Source organism: Platalea leucorodia (genome assembly GCF_965183815.1).
Source record: "Platalea leucorodia genome assembly, chromosome: 5".
NCBI lineage: Eukaryota > Metazoa > Chordata > Aves > Pelecaniformes > Threskiornithidae > Platalea > Platalea leucorodia.
The window spans coordinates 44,821,733-44,841,541 of NC_138827.1; the positions used below are offsets into that span (position 1 = coordinate 44,821,733).

At 42.3% G+C, this 19,809-nt stretch overlaps 1 protein-coding gene across 2 annotated transcripts in view; it reads left to right on the forward strand.

Moving 5' to 3' along the window:
• Positions 1 to 7,478: 7,478 nt before the first annotated feature.
• Positions 7,479 to 19,809, forward strand: part of EEIG2 (EEIG family member 2) — a 28,252-nt gene continuing 15,921 nt past the window's right edge. The window contains exon 1 of one of the 2 annotated variants that reach the window (XM_082314418.1): positions 7,479 to 7,728. In XM_082314418.1, the coding sequence (XP_082170544.1) occupies positions 7,490 to 7,728 (239 nt within the window). In that variant the 5' untranslated portion in view covers positions 7,479 to 7,489. The remainder of the gene's footprint in view (positions 7,729 to 19,809) is intronic. The other variant, XM_082314417.1, reaches the window with a different exon arrangement.

Here is a 19,809-nt window from a genome sequence, read left to right on the forward strand (position 1 = left end):
GGCGCGTCCCCTGGGTGGTGGATAGGGGATCCCTCTCTGGAGGGTGCACCGGATAAAATTGAAGAAGGTGCCGCGAACCAACGCAGCCTAAGGGAAGGCCACCCTGACAGAAAAACCACTGGCCCTCCAAGTCATGGGGGTTGGGCAGGAGGCCAACTACCTCCTCCTGGAAAAAAAAAATAAAAAGTTGCAGAAACGACGAGCATCAACTTTCAAAAAAAAATTAAATGGCGGAGATGGAGAAAATCAGTAATGAAGTGAGGAGGAGGAGATGGAACTGGATCGGTCATGTCCTGAGGAAAAAACCAACAGAAGACTGCGCTGTGGCCCTTGGGACTCCAGAGCACGCAGCCGCAGACCGATCAAAGTGGAAGAACGATGTTCGCGCTTTGTGTGCCTCCTGGCACCGAGAGAATTCAGATTCAGATTCATACTCTTATCCTCCCACCATGCCCCACTACAAGAAGCCTGACCCTATTTTCTTTATAAAAATCTCTGCAGGTACCAGGAAGGTGGAGGCCTCTTTTTAGGTCCCCATAAAGCCTTCTTTTCTCCCAGTTGAGCAAGCTCAGTTTTCCTCAGCCTGTCCTCACAGAGCGAGTGCTCCAGCCCCCAGACATCTTGGTGGCCCTCTGCTGAACTCTCCAGTTTATCCATGTCTTTCAGGTACTGGGGAGTCCAGAACTGGACTAGAATGTCTAAATACAGTCTGGCTTGTGCAGAGCAGAAGGGGATAATCACTTCTCTCTATCTGCTGGCCACGCTCCTGTTCATACAGCCCAGGATGCTGCTGGCCTTGTTTGCTACCAGGACACACTGCTGGCCCATGCTCAGCTTGCTCTCTGCCAAGATCCCCAGGTCCTTCTCAGCAGAGCTGCTCCCTAGCCTGTATCGTTGCAAGGGGCTATTCCTTCCTACATGCAGTACTTCACATTTGTCCTCGTTGCATTTCATAAGGTCCCTGTCACCCCGTTCCTCCAGCTCTCTGGATGGCAGCCCTGCACTCGAGCACACACCGGTGGTCCCCCACAGTTTGGCATCATCTGGAAACTTGACAGGTGTACTCTGCTGCCTCCACCCAACTGACAAATATGTTAAACAAGACAGGTCTAAATATAGACCTGCTACTTTGGTAGTACAGCTAACATTGTACATTCGAATAGGTGGAGTCTGAACACACTTTACTCCTTTCTGGAATAAGGAAAGTGAATGTTGCCGAGGTCACTGCATCCCAGCAATGTAACACTGCTAAGTAGTAGGGCCTTTGATTCTGTTTTTCTACTCATACCATCATCCTTACATCTGTATCTAATAAAGTACAGTGGGTGCAACATTCTCTTCTATCACTAATTAGAACAGGCAAGTAATAACAATCTGTCCTAGTTACTGAATACAATACATAGAAATATGACATGAGTGGGAATGAAACAAACTACTACCTTACGTTCCCATTGCATATCACTAGGTTTCTAATATCCAGCATTGCCATTGTCTGAGGTCTTGATGAAGTACAGCTATTTTCTTATATGATGAATATCATACTAAATACTGTACTTCTATATTAACACCATGCATGAACTAGAGCCATTCAAAAGTTAACACCAAATACCTGAAGCGTACACTTAAGTTGACCTCGGGCAGTTTTACTCTATATTGTGTGCTAAAGTTATGTAGATGTTCAACATCAGCTAATCATTTCCATACGATCAATAAAGCTATATGCAAGCACTCACAGGAACCAGCAAGCATTGAGTGTTAGTATTTTCCCAGCAACATAATGACAGACACCACATTTTGGTAATCACTTCAGAGTGAATATGTATATATTACATACACTCTTAATTTTTTTTTACCAATTAAATATAACTATTACTTTAGTGGCAATACATACAGCTTTGTGGACTGATGGAGTATCTGCTATAACTTATCTGCAGTGTGGGTTGAAAGTAGTGTCTGATGCAGGATGATTGACTGCGGTAAGAAGTGGCATAAATAAAAGATCAGTACAAGAAGGGAACCTCAATGGAATACTGACATGTTTTTCTAAAAACTTTTTAGTTGTCAGTAACACTTGTTAAAAGCTAGCGTCAATAGTCCAAAATTCAAGGTAAAAGAGGAAAAGATGTGTTTGTTCTTCCTAAAGCAATAAGGAAAAGCTAGTTTTGGCAGGTTTGGCTTTCCTAAGTGCATCGTGTATAGTTATAATTTCTATAGCGTGTGTCATACTATTAGGAGTTGTGTAGGAAAAGTAGGCCACAGAAAACAGATAATAGAGCTTGATGGTTAGACAATTCGTATTTGCAAATAGATTCTGCTTTGAGTTGCATGCATGGCAGAAGGCTGGAAGTACAGGTTGCGTTTCATTGGTCCAACTGTTGATCCAAGATGTGAAGCAACAGTGAAACTCATTTTTCATCAAGTGATTCCAGATTTGCCCTGGTCTCCCTGAAAATGGAGTACGTAGCATAGAGCTGGGCAGAAGGTTTAAATGCTTTGACTTTAGTATGACTGGCTGATACCAGTAAGAAAAGTAGGTAAGAGTCTCAGACATGGTGCATATGTTGACAGATAAACTATTAGATACACCTCTGTGAGGAAGCCCTTGTTGAAAGGTACAGACACTAGTCGGGCCTAAGTGACCTACCGCAGTGGCATCTGAGACAAGTGACCTCAAACGCAATTCCAGAGCTCTGCCTCATTTACATCTCTAACAAGAAAAGAAGTCTTTCCTATTATTTGGAAACTAACACTACCAAAACTATCATTTCTTCTACAAATGGTCTTATATGACAGGTTTTGGGGCTGTATCGTTTATAGAGTCCGTGTTTGTTAAAAAGGAATTTTGAATAGTCAATCATCTTGCATTCTGATTTTTACCTTGCTTGAAGGAACTGCGTAGCCACAAAGGACGTGTAAGTCAAGAAATATATTTGCCCAAGATGTGCATCTAAAATAAGATTTTTTTTTTTTGTAAATTCTGTAACATTTATGTTAATTGTATTGAGTATGATAAGGCTTTCCAATATCAACACTGTTTAATATCAGAACATCAAAAACATGTCAGAAAAATATATGCATTTCACTTACTAAAACAAGAGCTTTTAATTAGTGTACATATCAATATGTGTGCAATAAGTGTTTAAATTACATCAATACTATCCACTTAGAGGAAGTGCTATAAATATCACAAAGCCTCAGAGGCTAGAAGAAGACTTGATATATTTTATTAATAGACTAAAAGATAGCTGAATTGCATGATTCAGTGTCTGCTCTAGATACTGTAGCTCTTTCTGTGAGCAAGGAAACACTTCCTAATAACCTTAAAATTATGAAAATAGTCTACTGCATGAGCCAAAAGTAATTTCTGGCTTAACTCCAGGGACTGCAGTGAAGTTGAGTAATTTTTAAATTATGAGATCAAATCCAGTTCTGCTACCCAGTTAAAAAATTGTCTGTTAAGTACATCCAGACATTTTGTCACCTGAAGGAGCAAGCTTCAGAACACACACAGGAGGATATAATGAAACAACACAAAGGCAATAAATATTTAAAAGGCAACCAAGTTCAGTGTTTTTTCTTGTTTTAGGGTAAGATGAATACTTGCTCCACTATATAGATGTAATTAGCTCAGTTTTGAAGTGTCATTATAAAATAATTCTTAAAAAAAAAAACATATTTTTTAATCTTAGTATCATATAATAACAAGCTACAGTAAATTCAGATTTTTATTATTTTTCACATATTTTTCTTTACTGGCACATGTCTTTTCTAGCACGTGGCATTGGACTGGTTTAGTGTGAAAAAGGTATTAGGTCTTCATTCAGAAAGACTAGTGCTGTAATACAGATAACTATCGTTTACAAATTAAGAAACCATGATTTAATATTGTCAATGGAGGTTAAGCTGGGTATGCTTCAGCTGGGTTCTGACTTTTCCTGTGGCACATCACCATTTTGGAGGACACAGAACACCTCACAGGATCGGGGCTGTTACCTGAGCTTTACTTACAGCACAGCTTTAAATAGCCATGCCACATGAAGGCAGTGAGCATTCAGAGAGCAATCAGAGAGACTGCTCGTGTGCGTTTGTACTCAACATGTACAAACATATTTGGAGGACTGAGACTTCACCATGTATTTCTTAAAGCAGCATGAGAAGTGTCATGATTATAGAGTTTACTTAACCACACTGCACTTAGCTCCCACTGAGCTCACTTTAGTTTGATTTAGTTTCCGACATCCAAATTAATCTCTCTTGCGACCAAGATAGAGTGCTTACAATCGACCGCTGCTGGAAGCGCTGATCGGGGTACAGGTTGTAGCCCAGACCTTATGTCACATCAAGAGCAGTGGTGCATCTAACACTAAACCCGGGAAACGTTTCAAAGCTTTCCTGATGCCACAACTCTCGGTAAAAAGAGCTACAGGTCAGGAATAAAAGTGCCCAGCAGGGAAATGGTGCTGCAAATAGGCAGAGTGGATCAACGCAGGTCACATTAGTACTGTCTCCAGCAATGATATATACACTGGTGCTTTGGAGGATTTAAAAATCCCAGAGACCTGGGCTTCACCTGCCCGTGGACTGACCTGTCCATAAAGGAAGTTCCCTATTAACTCCTGCAATTTTGTTACTGAAATCTTATCTTCTTCGGGAGAGCAAACAGCTTTTGAACTATTTGTTTTAGCCTGGTGTAACTATGAGATTTTGAAAAACACTGATTTTTCTTGAATCTTTGAGTTCTTGTACCTGCTTGAGTAACATCCAACTTCTTTAAAGATTTATGAATTTCTCCTAAAATAAAACTCCAATGCTTTCAACTTGCAGAAGCTTTACATCAATGACAACACAGGATTGTTACATTAGCCACAGTGTTTATCTTTTTTTTTGGAAAAACTCCTCTGCTATTTTGAGCATCTTTTGATTAAAGATTCTAAATATATTTAAAAATCTATACTTCTGACACTTTTGACTTTGACTCTTTCTGATCAAGAAGGTTATACTCAATAGAGGAGACTTTTTCAAGTCACCAGTTTCAGAATGCAAACATAGTCCCTGAATAGAGTCAGGCTTTTTTGGACATGAATTGCATTTGAATCAAGCCTCCGAAGGTCATCGGGCAACCACCCCTTTCTCACAGACAGCAGGGCAGGGGTCTCACCAGCCGGGGCCCATCCCACAGTACCTGAGCAAGGAGAGCAGGCATCCACCGCAGCCAGGCAGGTCCAAGGCTGTGCTGGGAACGCAGCTCAGGGGCCAGGCCAGTAACAAGACACACCTACAACAAAAAGACAGGTCTGAGATCAAGCTAGGACATCAGCCTGAAGGTCAAGACCCACAACAAGGTACAGGCAGGACTACAACGTAACAACCACCCAACAGATGGGCAGAGCTACAACAGGGCTCCAATAAGGACTGATGGGTCAGAGCTGAGCTTAAATAGGTCCCCTGGGCAGGGGGTGGGTGAGGGCCCAGGTGAGGCTGGCCAGGGCTGTTACAGGCTGTTGGTGCACTCAGCATATAAACTCTTACAGCTTCCTGAGAAGTTCAGTTATATGGAGGAATCTGCTTGCATGGGTGGCTACTCAAAGAACATATACTAATCCATAGGCTTTAATAATTTATGAAGGTTGCTAATCTACTTCTCCTCTAACCAAGAGTATATTAGTTCAGATTTTCTTTAAGGTATTGTATAATAGCTAGACCAATTGTTTTTATCAACCTTCCAACAGATAATTCATTGGGTCTGCAACCCTATTTTTCTTCCTAGATCTTAATACACAGGACTTCCAGGCTAAATATGGAAATCTCTTCCATCAACCTGAAACATCTGTCTTTAACAAAACTCTGGAATTGGTTCTTTAGCCTTGAAAGAAAGAAGCATCTTGGTATAACTTGATACCAACCAAATACTAACTCACACCCTTTAGATGCTGAAAATCTTTCACCTTCCATGTCTTTTAACAGAGAGCTGATGAATACAGTACCTGAAGAATTACCTCGTATGATATTTCGTCAGCTGTTGCAACTTATTACAGAGAGAAGACCTTCAGAATTATTTCGGAGCAGACTGAAAAAGTGTTCTCAAGGGGGAAATTCCTAGGTCAAGGCCAAATGCCTAGACCTCCTCCCAAAGATGGTTTCATATTAATTTTACTCTAGTTAAACAGCTTCTTTCAGAGCCAGTGATTACTTGACATTTGGGAGTTTTAGTTTTTATTAGGAACATGAAACTGACAATGGAGTTGGAGCTACCCTTGTGGTTCTTTTTATTGGAGAGCTCTGTATATAAACACTTTTTATGCCCTGGATGTTGTAAGACAGAAAAAGCAAGAGCATTTCTCTTCCAGGCACTCCACTTTTATGCTTTTAGCTCTTTACTACTATGTTTTTTTCTAGGATCGCACTACAGGACGGTGGTTGACATTTTGGTATACTTAGCCACACACATCACTTGTGATGTCTGTATTCATCGGGTATCTGTTCCATGTAAAAATGGTTTTTTTACATATTTATCGTGAATGAGGGGCAGCAGTACTTTCACAAGCTGCATCAGGATTTCAGGGGCTCAGCATCACGCTGCACGCATAATCATACAAATCCTTTTTCTTACCCTGCAAATAAATGCTCGGCTGTGGGAAGACACGCTGTGTGTTAGGGTTTTCTTACGCAACCCTCTGCGAAGAGGAAACCGATTCGCTGACGGAGGTCGCTCGGAGCTTGCTTCGTGTTTTAGTCTCCTGGGGATGGGTTGTTGAGACAAAGCTGTGCCCCGGAGAGCACGTGCTGGTGTTGAACTGCACGTTATACACGAGTGTTGCACGCGTGCTGCTGCGATCATCTGTGCCACAGGGCTGTTCTTAAATGAAAATACAGATGTGTACGTTCCTCCTTCTCTACAAGACTACGAGCATCTGTTGCTCGCATCAGAAGCGGGGCTAGCTGTACGCTACAGGCGGAACTGCTGCGAAAGACCCTGATAAGGTTTGAGTTACAGTGGAAGTGAAATTCAGAGTTGAAATGTCGACGGCTAAACCATGTTTCGTTTTGTCCGTGTTCTTCAACACAACGCATTTCAGAGCCGTAACGTTAGCAAAACAGCAGGTTTCCCCCGGCGGGGTGGGAGCGGAGGGCACAAGCTGCGCTCCGCCGGGGCTGCGGCCGCCTCCCCCCCGGGCCGGACCCCGGCGCTGCGGGCCAGCGCGGCACGGCGAGCTGCCCCTGTGCGAGCGCCGCGCCGCGGCACCGGCCGGGCCCTCGGCGGAACGAGCGGCCGGCCCCTGCCCGGCGGCGGCGGCGGCGGCCGGGGCTCGCCGGTGCCAGCGCATGGCTGCCGCCGGCCGCGCCCCGCCGCCAGCCGTTGCCGGCAGCGGGCGGAGCGGAGGCGGGCGGGTTTGAAAGGGAGGCGCCGGCTGCCATGTAAGCGCGGGCCGGGAGGCCGAGCGGGGAGCGGCCGGCGCTCCGGCCCGGCGGCGCCGCCCTCGCTCCGGGCATGGGAGCGGAGCGGGGCGGCCGGCGCGGAGGGGAGCTGCCGCGCGGCCCCGAGCGGGCCTGGGGGCGGCCCCCGGGGAGCCCCCGGCCCATGGCCTTCGTCATGGCGAAGAAGAAGAAGTTCAAGTTCCGCGTGGAGCTGGAGCTGGACGAGCTCTCCTCCGTGCCCTTCGTCAACGGCATCCTCTTCTGCAAGGTGCGGCTGCTGGACGGCGGCAGCTTCAGCGGGGAGTCCTCCCGGTAGGTGCCTCCGGGGCCGGCGAGCCGAGCGGCTGCCGGGGCGCCGGCGGCCGCCGCTTTCCGACGGGCTCCGCGCGAGTCCGCGCCCCGCCGAGGGCCGGGGCGGCCGCCGCCTGCGCGGCCCCCTCCGCCCGCTCCTCGGCGGCGCCCCGCGCGGGGGCCAGGCCGGCTCCCGCCGTGCGGCGGCCGTGGGCCGGGGCCCGGGGCGGGAGCGGCCGCGCCGCTGCTCCCCGCGCCGGCGGCTGCCCCGGGGCCGCTGGTGGCGCCGCTCCCCCGCCGGGGCCGGCGGCCGCGGGCGGGCTGCTCGCCGTTCCCCTCGGGAAGGGAGGCGGGCACGGACGTGCGGAGCTCCGGTGGCACGGCTCGCCCCGGGCGGGCTAGCGGTCTTCTCATCCCGCCCGCCTTGCCGGCATCGACGGCAACAGAGACTACGTGCGGGAGCGCTTGTAGACTCCTCGTCTGCCTGGCTGCTCGCTGCTCGAAGTCGTAGCACTTTAAAGCAAATGTTGAGGCTCTTAAACACCGGTAACAGGGGAAACGAATCCGTGAGCGGGTGAGGGTTGTCCTAGAGAAACCGGTCGCTTGTGCTGCAACGCCTTGAGCTATAAAGCCTGCCGACTGCGTGGGTAACGGGAGGGGAAGGGATTTCTTGCCGGCAGGTCTGAAGTCAGAGCTCTCCCCTGTGAACGTGAGTTGTGCGACCTTAATGTTTCATTCTGTGGGACACTGGCTCACTGTGTTTCCTTCTGTGGATATCGACGTGGAGAGTCAACGTGAACAGTTTCACAGCAAAGCGCTCTCTTGTTCCCTGTACGCGTTCAGGGCTCATGCGCTACTGACCCTGGTCAGGCTCAATTCTGCGGTGCAAGTGCAGCAGTAGACAGGTGTCTTTTTTTTCTTCTTCTTTTCTTTTCTTCTTTTGTGCCTCAGCAATAGAGCCGTCATCTGCTGTGACGGTGGCTTCCTCATCCCGTGGTGGCCATGGGCAAACAGAGTGCAAGTGGGTTAATTTTTTCCAGGTACCAGGCAGAGGCAGAACCTTGTCAATAGGAAGGGTGTGCTGTGGCTTCAGGTCTGGGGAGGAGGAGACTACCCTCCCGTTACGCTTGTTCATGTTGTATGGGTTATTATATTACTTTAATGTTATTACAAAAAGGACTTACTGAAAAATGTCTCGTAGAATTCCGGGAGCAGACAGAAATCAGTAGCAAATCTATGAATATTCAGTTATTTTCTTATTAAAATACTGCTGTTACAGAGCTTGCTAAATTATCTGCTTTTGATTCTGTAAACAGAATTAATCAAGGAGAATAAAGAGCATAAAAATGTAACTTTGGCCTAAAACCTCCTTATTTAACCATTCCGTTATACTGGCATGTGTAATTGAAGATTAATTTTTCTTTGGTACAGCTGGAGGGTCTTCAACTCTTCAGTGTTCTGCTCTCATTTCAGGTCTCTCTTTTTTTCTTCAACATTTTTCTTGCAACGTTTCTGCAACGTTTTTCTTCTTCATGAGTAATAAATGAGGATGATAATCATGAGTTTAGACACTAATGTGCCATTGCTGTCCTAATGCAGCCCTTACTGCCTTGAAGTCATTTCCACAGGCTGAGATACATCTTCTGGACAGTATCTCTATTTTAAAGGAGTTGATTTCAGCTGAGCTGATGTTTTTGATACATTATCGTGATCTTAGCCTTTTTTGCCTTGCCTGTTTATGATGCTAAAATTAAAAGCTCGAAAGCGTACATGTATCTCTTCATGGATGCAAACAGTGTATTAGAGTAAAATATGTATGATAGGAGGTAGTATGCGTACGTAGGAAGTGCCAGTGGAAGTGTGACGATGTAAAAAATTGTGTTGAAGTATTGTGTTGGAGTCAAGGAAGCTTTGAAATTCTTTCCTTTTCTTTTTCTGGGGGTACGGTTTAAAAATAAGAACAGCAGTGAAACATATGCTGGTATATCAAAGTCCCTGTGAGTGTAAGTGGCCCATTCCTGCTGGACTGAGAAGTGTTGAGGTATGCTGGTAGGAAGGTAAAGAATTCCTCTGCAATGATCCTTCAGTGCCAATTTAGGGAGTGCCTTTGCTATTGGCTTAAGAATTAACAGATGGATTTTTCACAGCGGTGATTCAGCAAAGGTCTGAATAAATAAGGAAGAAATTAAGTTAACATCAGAGTGGCAGCATTTCAAAACTTGTCAGTGGCAAACTTTTTTTAATGGCCATCATTTTCTAGTTGCATGCGTTTATTAGTTTCAGTGTGAGCTGGCAGTTGTATCCTTAAAATAGTGATCTTTGTAACGTTATAAAAGAAGTCTGAAGAACTCCACTGTGTTTCAGAAAGTAATATACAAACTCATCTCAGATATTGTATAATACATGGAAAAACTGGCTTTTATTTTTGTTGCTGACTGACGTCTAGTAGACTGTCATTTTGGGGGGAGAAGTTACTAAGTTCTCAAGTTGGTACTGATACAAACCAATACCGTGCTGCCTCTTGCCTTAAAAAAACAAACAAACAAAAAAAACAACAAAAAAACCCCAACCCCCCCCTCAAAAAAACACAAACACCCCCCCCCCCCCCCCAAAAAAAACCCCAAACCCAAAATAGAAAGGCAGTCATATCAACAAGCTATAAACCAGCCTAATGTTATTAGCATTTTCTTTCCAAAGCTTACTCATTGAGAAAGAAATGTCATAAAAACGCAGGCTGGGAGCATTGGAATAACGGCCTATATGTAGTGAGTTGTAATGAAAACAGATTCAAGCGGTCTTCTTTTCAGCCCTGTGTGGATCATGCTGTATGAACGATTAAAGGCCTGATCCTGCAAGCAGTGTGGTACCTAGATCATCCCTCTGAACGATGAAGTGGGACAAAAAGAAGCCAGATGAAAGTTCAAGCTACTGAAAAATATGTTTTTCACTTCTCAGATCTCTACTGAGAAAGAGATATGTAAGAAATATATTATGAAGACATGGTCCCGGCTATCGGAGACTTGTTGTCGGAGTCCAACTGCTTTTCTGGCTGACACAGAGGTGTGCCTGAGGTGTACAGAAATTCTGTGACCAGATAAAACCAGCTTGTATAGTGCAGTACATAGCGATCTGGTTTGTGTATAAATAGCAACCATATTAATTGTTTACACATGACTGTGTTTTTTTTGTGTTTGTACATAGTTTTTTAGAACTCCAATTTGAAAACTTCTATTTGAAACTTCCCCGTGCATATTTGTGAATATTTACTATAGGGAAAGAAAATTCTGTATTACAATGCTAAATGCTTAATTACCTGACAAAATATTAAACTCTTTAAAGTAATCTGGTACTGTCAAATAATATTTTGATCAAAGGACATTGAACAGCCAAGTAGTTGCAGTGTTTAAACCTGGGGGGAGGGGGGATGTCTGAGCGTTTGTGCAAGAATAGGACCCTGGAGTTCTAGGGAGAATGAATTGGTTATAAGCTTTGGCTCTACAACATGGAAAACCTTGGAGGGAGTTGTGGGAGGGGGGAGGTTTTGTTTGGTTGTTTTAGTAAACTGCCAGTCAGCCATACAGTGTAATTCCTGCCCTCCCCTTTTTGAAATTGCTTTCTAATATGGCTTCTGGATCTTTACAATAGTATTTTTAGATTTTCTAACAAAGGGTGGGTTTTCAGCAAATAGACTGTGGATGTATGCAAAGTTATGCTAACAAACCTCATTTTCATTTAGAAAACTTTCTAGCTTAAGCCTGGCTTCCTATGTGGAAAGGCGTCTCTCTACGTTTCTTTTTTCCCCTGGGCCAATGATAAGAGATATCTCTCTTTGAAACTGGATACATTAATACAGGAACCTTGTGCAGATTTCAGGATCCTATGTATCTATACACTGTCTGGCCATAAAATATTGTGCACATAATGTCTATTGCACCATGAAAGGACAGAAGATTATTCCAGGGCAGAAATTACACCTATGAATATTTTGAACAGATTAAAAAAATACTATTTTAAGGTATAGACTTGACTAAATGCTAAGCATATTTATTCAAGGCTAGTCTAATGCAGACATAAATATATTGAAAGTACAGGCTGTCTGCAACTGCCCTCATTTTAATAGGCTGAAGAAATAATTGATGGGCCCCTAGAGTAGATAACTGCTCACAGGCTGAGTTGTTGCTCAACCTGCAGCAAAAGAACAGATGGGACATGAGGAAATCAAAGAAGTTTTGGAAAGTAAAGGATCTTATTTCTTGAGGCTGTACTTTCAACACTGTACTGTATAGATTAAGGCTACCGTAGTTATAAGCCTGGTAGTTACATTTTTAGCTCAATTTCTACCCGCACCCCACTCAAGGAAAGGACTTCTTGGTTGGTGTGTTCTTACGACTGCAGTCTTTGGTTTGGTCGTATTCCCCTGCCTTTGAGATCTGATTTCTGACACTTTAGAATGCTGAAGTTTCTCTCTCCCTTCTTTTACAACACAACATTCAAAACTAAGAAGCTGATTACGATCGGTATCTGTGTGACAGATAGAGATTACGGGCAGCTGAGAACTATAACTTTTTCATCAAAACATTTTATTCTCCAACAGATTCCAGGGAAGGTTTGTTGTTTTTTTTTTTTTTTTTTCTAATGTACAGCACACTCTTGAGTCCTGAGAGGCAGTCTCAGACATCTTGCATTACTTGCATGAATATATTCTTATTCCTAATAGATACAGGCTAGAGTATGTAATTGTCTTCTGTAGACATTGATTTCTTATCTTCCAGGTATTAAGTACTTCTTACTTCTACCGATGCTTGGCTACATCCTTCTTGACTGCCTAAAACTACATCTGGTTTTTGTGACTCCAGCAAGTACATTTTCTGCCTCACTGGACTCTTCAAATTGCTTTTTAACCATTGTTTTCCCTGTTGCTGCTATTGCATTTGAAAGGGAAAATTTCTCCTGATAGTAACACAGCTTAAGCAGCTTTCTGTTTTTAAACAAAAGTACTTGTTAGAAAAACATACCCGTCACATGGAATTACTGTCCCTATCACTCTCATCTTCCTGCATGATGTATGAATCCTGTTGATAGTCTTCAGAGTTGGTAATGGACAATGCTACTTCTCATAGCTTTTCAGCTGTAACCGGATTTGCAGTTGGATAAACTGAAACAAGTTTTCAAGTGCTGTGAGGCAAATGGGCAGTGGGACAAAAATCCTGGCTTGCAATTTTGTAGCTGCTCTGTTCAGATTCCCGAATGTCCACTTAGTGTTTTCTCAGTTGTGAAGAGACTGTTGGTTGAGCAGCTTCCAGGCCCTGTTCCTCCTGCAGAGAGGAAGAGATGAGAAGGGGAAGTTCTCTACACAAGTGGTAACTTTTTTAAAAAAATGTAGTTTCTTTGTACCTCTTCAGCCTTTCATTAATAGTTACAATAAAATGGGTTTAGACAACAGACATAGCGAATATGCTTGAGGAAGGTAATGTGATGTACAAGGATTGGTGTGGATATTCTGGACAGGGCTGAAGGGGAAGAAACTAAGGCTAAAATATTAATGGGAGAGTTAATGTATAAAGGTGGAAGAGTAACGGTGTGGAAGTAAGAGGGATGAAGAAATCAAATCTTTGCAATAGATTGGAGGAAAATCAAAGAATTAATCAAAGGACTAAAGAAAATAAAATCAGATCTGAAGAGTCATCTTTGGGCTACAGTAGGAGATTAAGAAAATGTTTGTACAGACTACATTTTGCATGGGATGTAACTGGTTATTGCAGTTATGAAAAGGGCTCATTCTCGTGATACTTTTCTTACTGTAACTGTAAGTACTGGTAAAAGATACTGCAACAGCTAGCTTTTCAGGAAAAAGTTCCTGAAAAGAGATGCATGACAGGCATCTGTTAAAGAGGACAGAGTGGGGGAAAAAGCTTTTATGCTTCATGTGTCTGGCTTGTGCAGGAGAATAGGCACTTTGGTTTAAAAGAGCTGGTGATGTTGCTGGGTTTTTCCTGCCCCCAGCACAGTACATGGACCACAGCATTTTGCTGTCATAAACTTGCCATTTGCAAGCACCACAGCACCCGATTGCCTTCGTATTTTAAAGGACTATTTCTGTTTGTGGAATAATTTAGGGTGGAGGGGAGTGCTAGAGATCATGTAGGCCAACTTCCTGCTCAAAGCAAGACAAACTTCAATTAGATCAGGAAGCTCAGAGTTTTGTCCTGTCAGCTTTAGAAAATCTGTAAGAATGGGGATTCCAGTCTTTGTGGACAACCTGCCCTCTGCTTCACCACTTTTATTGTGAACGTTTTTCCCTTATTTTATTGGAATTCCTCTTGTTGCTGCTCTTCCTTTCTCCACTCCCCACTAAGAAACGACTGGCTCCATCTTCTCTCTAACTCAGTAGAGATGGCTGAAGATAGCAATTAGATCTTCTTCAGATTGTAAAAATCCCATGTTCCCAACTTGTCCTGCATCAGGTGCTTCACCCTCCTCATCCCTGACTCCAGACCCTCATCTCACACCCCCTGGACTTGCTTCGGTTTATCACTGTCTGCTACCCAGAGGGCCCCAAAAACGCAAGCAGTGCTGCAGATACAACCTCACAAATGTCCAACGGAGGGGAACAATCGCTTCCTTTGAACTGCTGGCTACAGTCTTGGTACTGCAGTTTGCCCTTCACAGTGCTAATTCCCTTTTAGGTCTCTGCATTTGCCTGTAACCAGCAGTTTTTCATAAGTAAAATATTCCAAAGCAGTTCTAGTTCCGTGTGATGCTCAGTGTATACCTATTTTATAAGAAATACTTGACATGTTGCTAGTTAAAGATTAAACCTGTTTATTATTAGTAAAAATGTGTGGAATAGAAAATGATTGCTCTGTTAAAGTTTTGCATGTACTAACAGCAAATTAACTGGGGAGCTGTGCACTTTAAGCAAGTGGAGCTCTTCCTGCAGAGCCAGCTGTTTGCTGGTTTGCTTAGTGCTGAAATTTGTGAAACACTGAAGCTCTGTTTGTAAGTGACTGGTTTTGTTCATTTTTTTTTTGCAATGCTTAGGAAAAAATGTTTTTGTTGGAGAGAATGTATCTTCTTATATGACTCAGGCATGGAGAAAACACAGAATATTAAAGGAAAAGTAAACTGTATTTCTTCCTGAATACAAGAAATACATTGAAGCTTTGCATAAGTTTACTACAGTGTATACTTTGGAGATCATGCTCTGACCTCTAGCTTCAAGAGATGCATCTTTCTATATGAAGACTAAATTTAGCATTCTGATTATCAAATAACAATTTAAAGCAGAGCTTGGTATTTGAAAAGTTATATTGAATATTTTTTGCTCTTTCGTAGCTCAATATTCTTTAAAGATTATGAGGTTGGAATTGGTACATGCATGGACAGCATGTATATTACATGTATTAACTTATGTGTATGAGATGCCTAGAATATATTTGAATAAAATTGGTACTGGTGTTGGTGCTAGATCTCTTTTTATTTGCCTTAAAATACCTGTGTTAATTCCATATTTGTCTATTTGTATTTGTTTCTACTCCCATTATCAACTTAGCAGTAAGGATTTTAGTTGAATTTGAAGGATCTCTTTTGGGTGACCTCGTTTATATTTTTGTTTGTGTGTACAGTAGAGATATTAAAAGACATGAGTAAACCATATTGTTTGACACTTCAGCTGTGTGGATCTAAACCAAAGAGGAAGACTACATTTCTGTGTAGCGAGAGTAATTTTCTTCTGAGGATCTTAATGCTTTACAAATACCAAGCTACTTGGCAGATCTTGGGAGACTGAATAGTAGTGCACAATGTTTTGCTTGCAAGTGGACCAGTAAGACAGCCACTCAATTGCTCTGGGAGCCTGTTGCACAAGTAGCTATATCTCACAACAGTGAGACTCCACAAATTTGAAATGGAAGAATATTTTGGGTAAGAGGGGTCTAAGAGGTTATTCTTCTCTTGCATGCCGAACCATTATGTGAGAACTCTGTATCTAACAGTACCTTCCTAATGCTAAAGATAGCCTAGCAAAGGTCAAATTTTACCGTAAAGTACCTGAACCACTGAGGGCGCTGAAACTGTGGCTGGTAAACTGGTAGATTATAGGCTAATGCCTTAATTCCTGTCTCTGTAATGTGGGATCATGACACTGGCATTCTTTATTAGGTGCTCTGGCATTCTGCAGAAGATAGATGTTTGTTTTTTTTATATATAGAGAGATATATGTATAAAAAAAGCTATATATATAAAATATATATATGAATGGGATATTGTTCCCATTTTAAAAGACTATTTCCTACACTAAAAATAACTCTGTGTTACTCCAATCTACTGAACACTGTATCAGAAGGACAGAGCTGACTGTATTAAGTTTATTTAGCCAAGAGTTGATCAAAGGAAGCTGTTAGGTTAGGTGATAAAAGTTCATATGCACACCCGGAAACAAAGGCAGCAGAGGGTGGGGGAGCTAAAATAATACCTTACCCCAGCTGCGGGGGGTCTGAGTGCCAGCAACTGGAGTTAAGACTCTGTATCAGAGGGCCTGGGTGCCTGTGGTGCCAGCATCAGGAGAGACCTGAGTGAGTGGACTTAAGTGCCAGCTACGGGAGTGGGACCGTGGGTCACAGGGGCCTGTGTGTCTGTTGTGCCAGCAACTGGAGTGAGTGAGAGTCCTGGTGCCAGCAACTGTTGTGGGATTGTGGGCCAGAGCACCCATGGGCCTGGGTGCCAGCAACTGGAGAGACCAGATGAGTGAAACCAAGTGCCAGCCGCTGTGATGGGACCAGGAGTCAGAGACCTGTGTGCCTGTGGTGCCAGCACCTGGAGCGAGTGCAGGTGTGCGAGTGCGTAAATGCTATCAGGGATGAAGCCAGACTAGCTGTTGAGCAGGTGGTATAGCCTGGGAGCCATATATATACATATATGGGTCTTGCTAGCAGACCTGTGTCCTGTTCAGCCAGAGAGGGGAGTGGGGTGAGGCTGTTGGTGCTGGCTGTCTCTGCAAGTGCTCTGTGTGTCTGTGATCCGTGTGGCCGGCTGCGTATGTGTGGTGTGTGCAGGTGCTTACCAGGAACGCATCTTTAGCCTCGCTACTGCTTGGATCTGGGGAGTGGAGCTGCAGCAGCCTTGCTTCTCTTGCACTACCTCATCAACATGATATGTTTTCCCCTAAAAGAAGCAAGCAAAATGTAGGCAATATTGGAAAAGTTGCACTCGCTCAGAGATGACTCTTCTAAAGGCATTTTATTTGTTGTGCTTTGGACTCTAAGAACCTGGCCTCAACAATTCTTAGAAGTTCAAAGCAATCCTCCCATCAAACTACCAGCTTTAAAAAAAAAATAATTATAACAATAATATTCCCATTTATCTCATGGAGTGAAAAAGCTATTTTTTCAAGGTATTTATAGTGAGTAGGTAACTCATGTTCTGTACAAAAGCTGTCAGATGTCTAAGCAAACACCCCTTAACATAAAGAAGCGTACTGACCCAGTTGATCCCGAAAGTATTTCTAGAAGCAGTTTCATGTGAAAGCAGTCTGATGTAAAGACTGAATGGCATCTTAAAACTGAAAACAAATGCTGACAATTTTTTGTCTCTTTGGTGACCAATGATTCTAAAGTAATTGCACTAGAAAAACAATCCGTTTAACATAATCATCCCCATATGGCTCAATGTCATAATTTGCTGTCTAGAATAACTCAGATTAAAACTTGAATAAACAATTTTCTAGTTAATGGAACACAGTATTTTGGTAAATGCCCACAAGGAGTTTTGGCTTCTTTATTTTTAAGCCTCTCCTGCTAACACTTTTCAATTTGGCAAGAAGGGATTTTTCCCATGACACTTAATGTCCTTAAAACTAATTTATTTTTGCAGTTGTGGCTATTTGCTGAAACAAGCCATTATTCATATCCTTTATCCTTGTGGAAATGAACACAATCTGCAGGTCACAAGAACCTTCGGGGGTGAAAAAAAAAGAGCCCATCACTTGTTAACAAATTAGGATGAGGAGTTGACTGGAGTAGGCTTTGTTGTTTCTTTTGTGTTAGTTTTCTTGTTGATTTTCTCTTTTGTGGATCAGAAGAGTAAAACCAAGACTTTAATTCATCATTCTAAATGGCAATTGTGTACAGTACATAAAATATATACAGAAAAAGACTTGTCTAGAGCTGAAATCTTGTATTTGAAATTTAGGCAATGTGAAATTGTCCCTCTAAAGAAAAAACACTTAATTTGTGAAACTGATGGTAACTTAAAGTATACTTTGGAATCAATTTATCTTAAAATACCTGTCCAATTTATTCTTTGTTAGGTCTTACTGACAGCATTCATTAAGTTACGTTAAAGCATGACAACCTCGTATGTATTTGAATGCATCTTAGTAACTAAGATATATTTTGAATAATAAAACAACTGGTTTTGCTTTGCATGTGGTGAAGTGACTGTGAGGCTCATAGGAAACTGACTCATAGCGGAAAGCTTTCTCCAGCGTGCCCTGTAGCGTAGGCACAGTTGCCAAGAAGTTCTCTGGGTTCATTTCCATAGTAACGAATCAATATAACTGTTTATTTTCTAAAGGCCTTGCACTTGTACTAAGAATTTCAGAAACTTAGATATTACTTTTAAAAGTTAAATGTTCTGATTATTTGACTTGGGTTTTGCCGCGTGAGAGGAATAACTTCCTGGTGCTTTTCTTCACACAAAAATTACCTTCATTAAAATATATTAAATTTTTCTTTGTATAATGGAATTAGAAGAACTGTTGGGGGGGGGGGGGTTGCACATTGTGTACAAATGTTTCAAATATCTTGGTTTTTAAAACAATGTGCCAGTGAAAGAAACTAATGATACTTGTTTGAGGTCCTTATGAGGAGGAAGGGGTATTCCTGGTTTTACCTGATTTTATTTTTACAAGAATTAGAGCATCAATGTCAATAACTGGGGCATTTCTACTGAACTTTTAATTTCTTGTTTGTAAGAGAACTTAAAAACCTGATCGTCCTGTTTAATGTTTATTAAATTATTTGCCTGAATAAATCCTGACCTGTGATACGAGTGGATCGAGGCTTCCAAAAGCATAGTGGTTTTGTGCTATCTTCCTTATGTGAACAATGATATCCATATAGTAGTATTGGTATGTCAAAATAAGTTCAAGATCCTTAAAGGTTTTAAGGACACTTACATTTATCAAGCAGATGTTACTTGTATCTTGTATTTACAAGGGAAAATACTACATATAATGTTCACTAAATTATCTTTTACTATAATGTGAGTGATACCTGGAACGCTGTATAACAGCACAATGTAAAGCTGCTTTGACTGTAGTTTGCTGAAGAGGTGGAAAGCTGTTCTGAAAAGCAGAAACGTAACCTGAACCATAACACTGAGTTGTACAAAGATTTCAGTACATTATTTTGACCTTACGAGTTTACAGAAACATCCAGAAAATCAAAGGCATTCTTTGTAGGAAAAAATATTATTAATAACTGGAAATGTTACCGATGTAAAAACACTACAAGAACTTAGTGAAATGATGAATAGGAGGAGAAGCGATTCTGTTACTGGCAGTCCCAGTGGTATCCTGGGTGATAAGGGAAGGGTGGTAACGGTGGTGACAACTGTCCTACTTGCATGATGAGCAGAGGCTATGCGAAGGGATTTTCTGACCTTTATGGATGACAAGTGAACAATTCCAGTCTTGTAGCATTGTTTTATAGCCTTATAATGACTAGCAGAAAATCTACATTGCTTCTAGTTTCCAAAAGGACACTCGAGACTAGATTGTTTTGCAGATATTGGATGCATAGCAGTGTGCAAATGCAGGCTCCCTGTGGATTCATGGCCATAGCTGATATGCCTCGATCTGAGACTAGAGATAAAGCTTAAGTCAAAAGATTGTTAAGAGTTCTTGCTTTTTGAAACTTAATAAAGGTTTGTATAATTACATGCGTTTTAGTATTGATTAGATATTTCTGGTAAGATTTAATTTCAATAACTCTTTAAAGTCCAGTGAAGCAGACAGACGACTACAACAATCACTTTGTTTAGGTGACAGCATTTTTAATTATCCTCTTAATGTAGAGGGTTTTTAATTATAGTGGCGTGTTA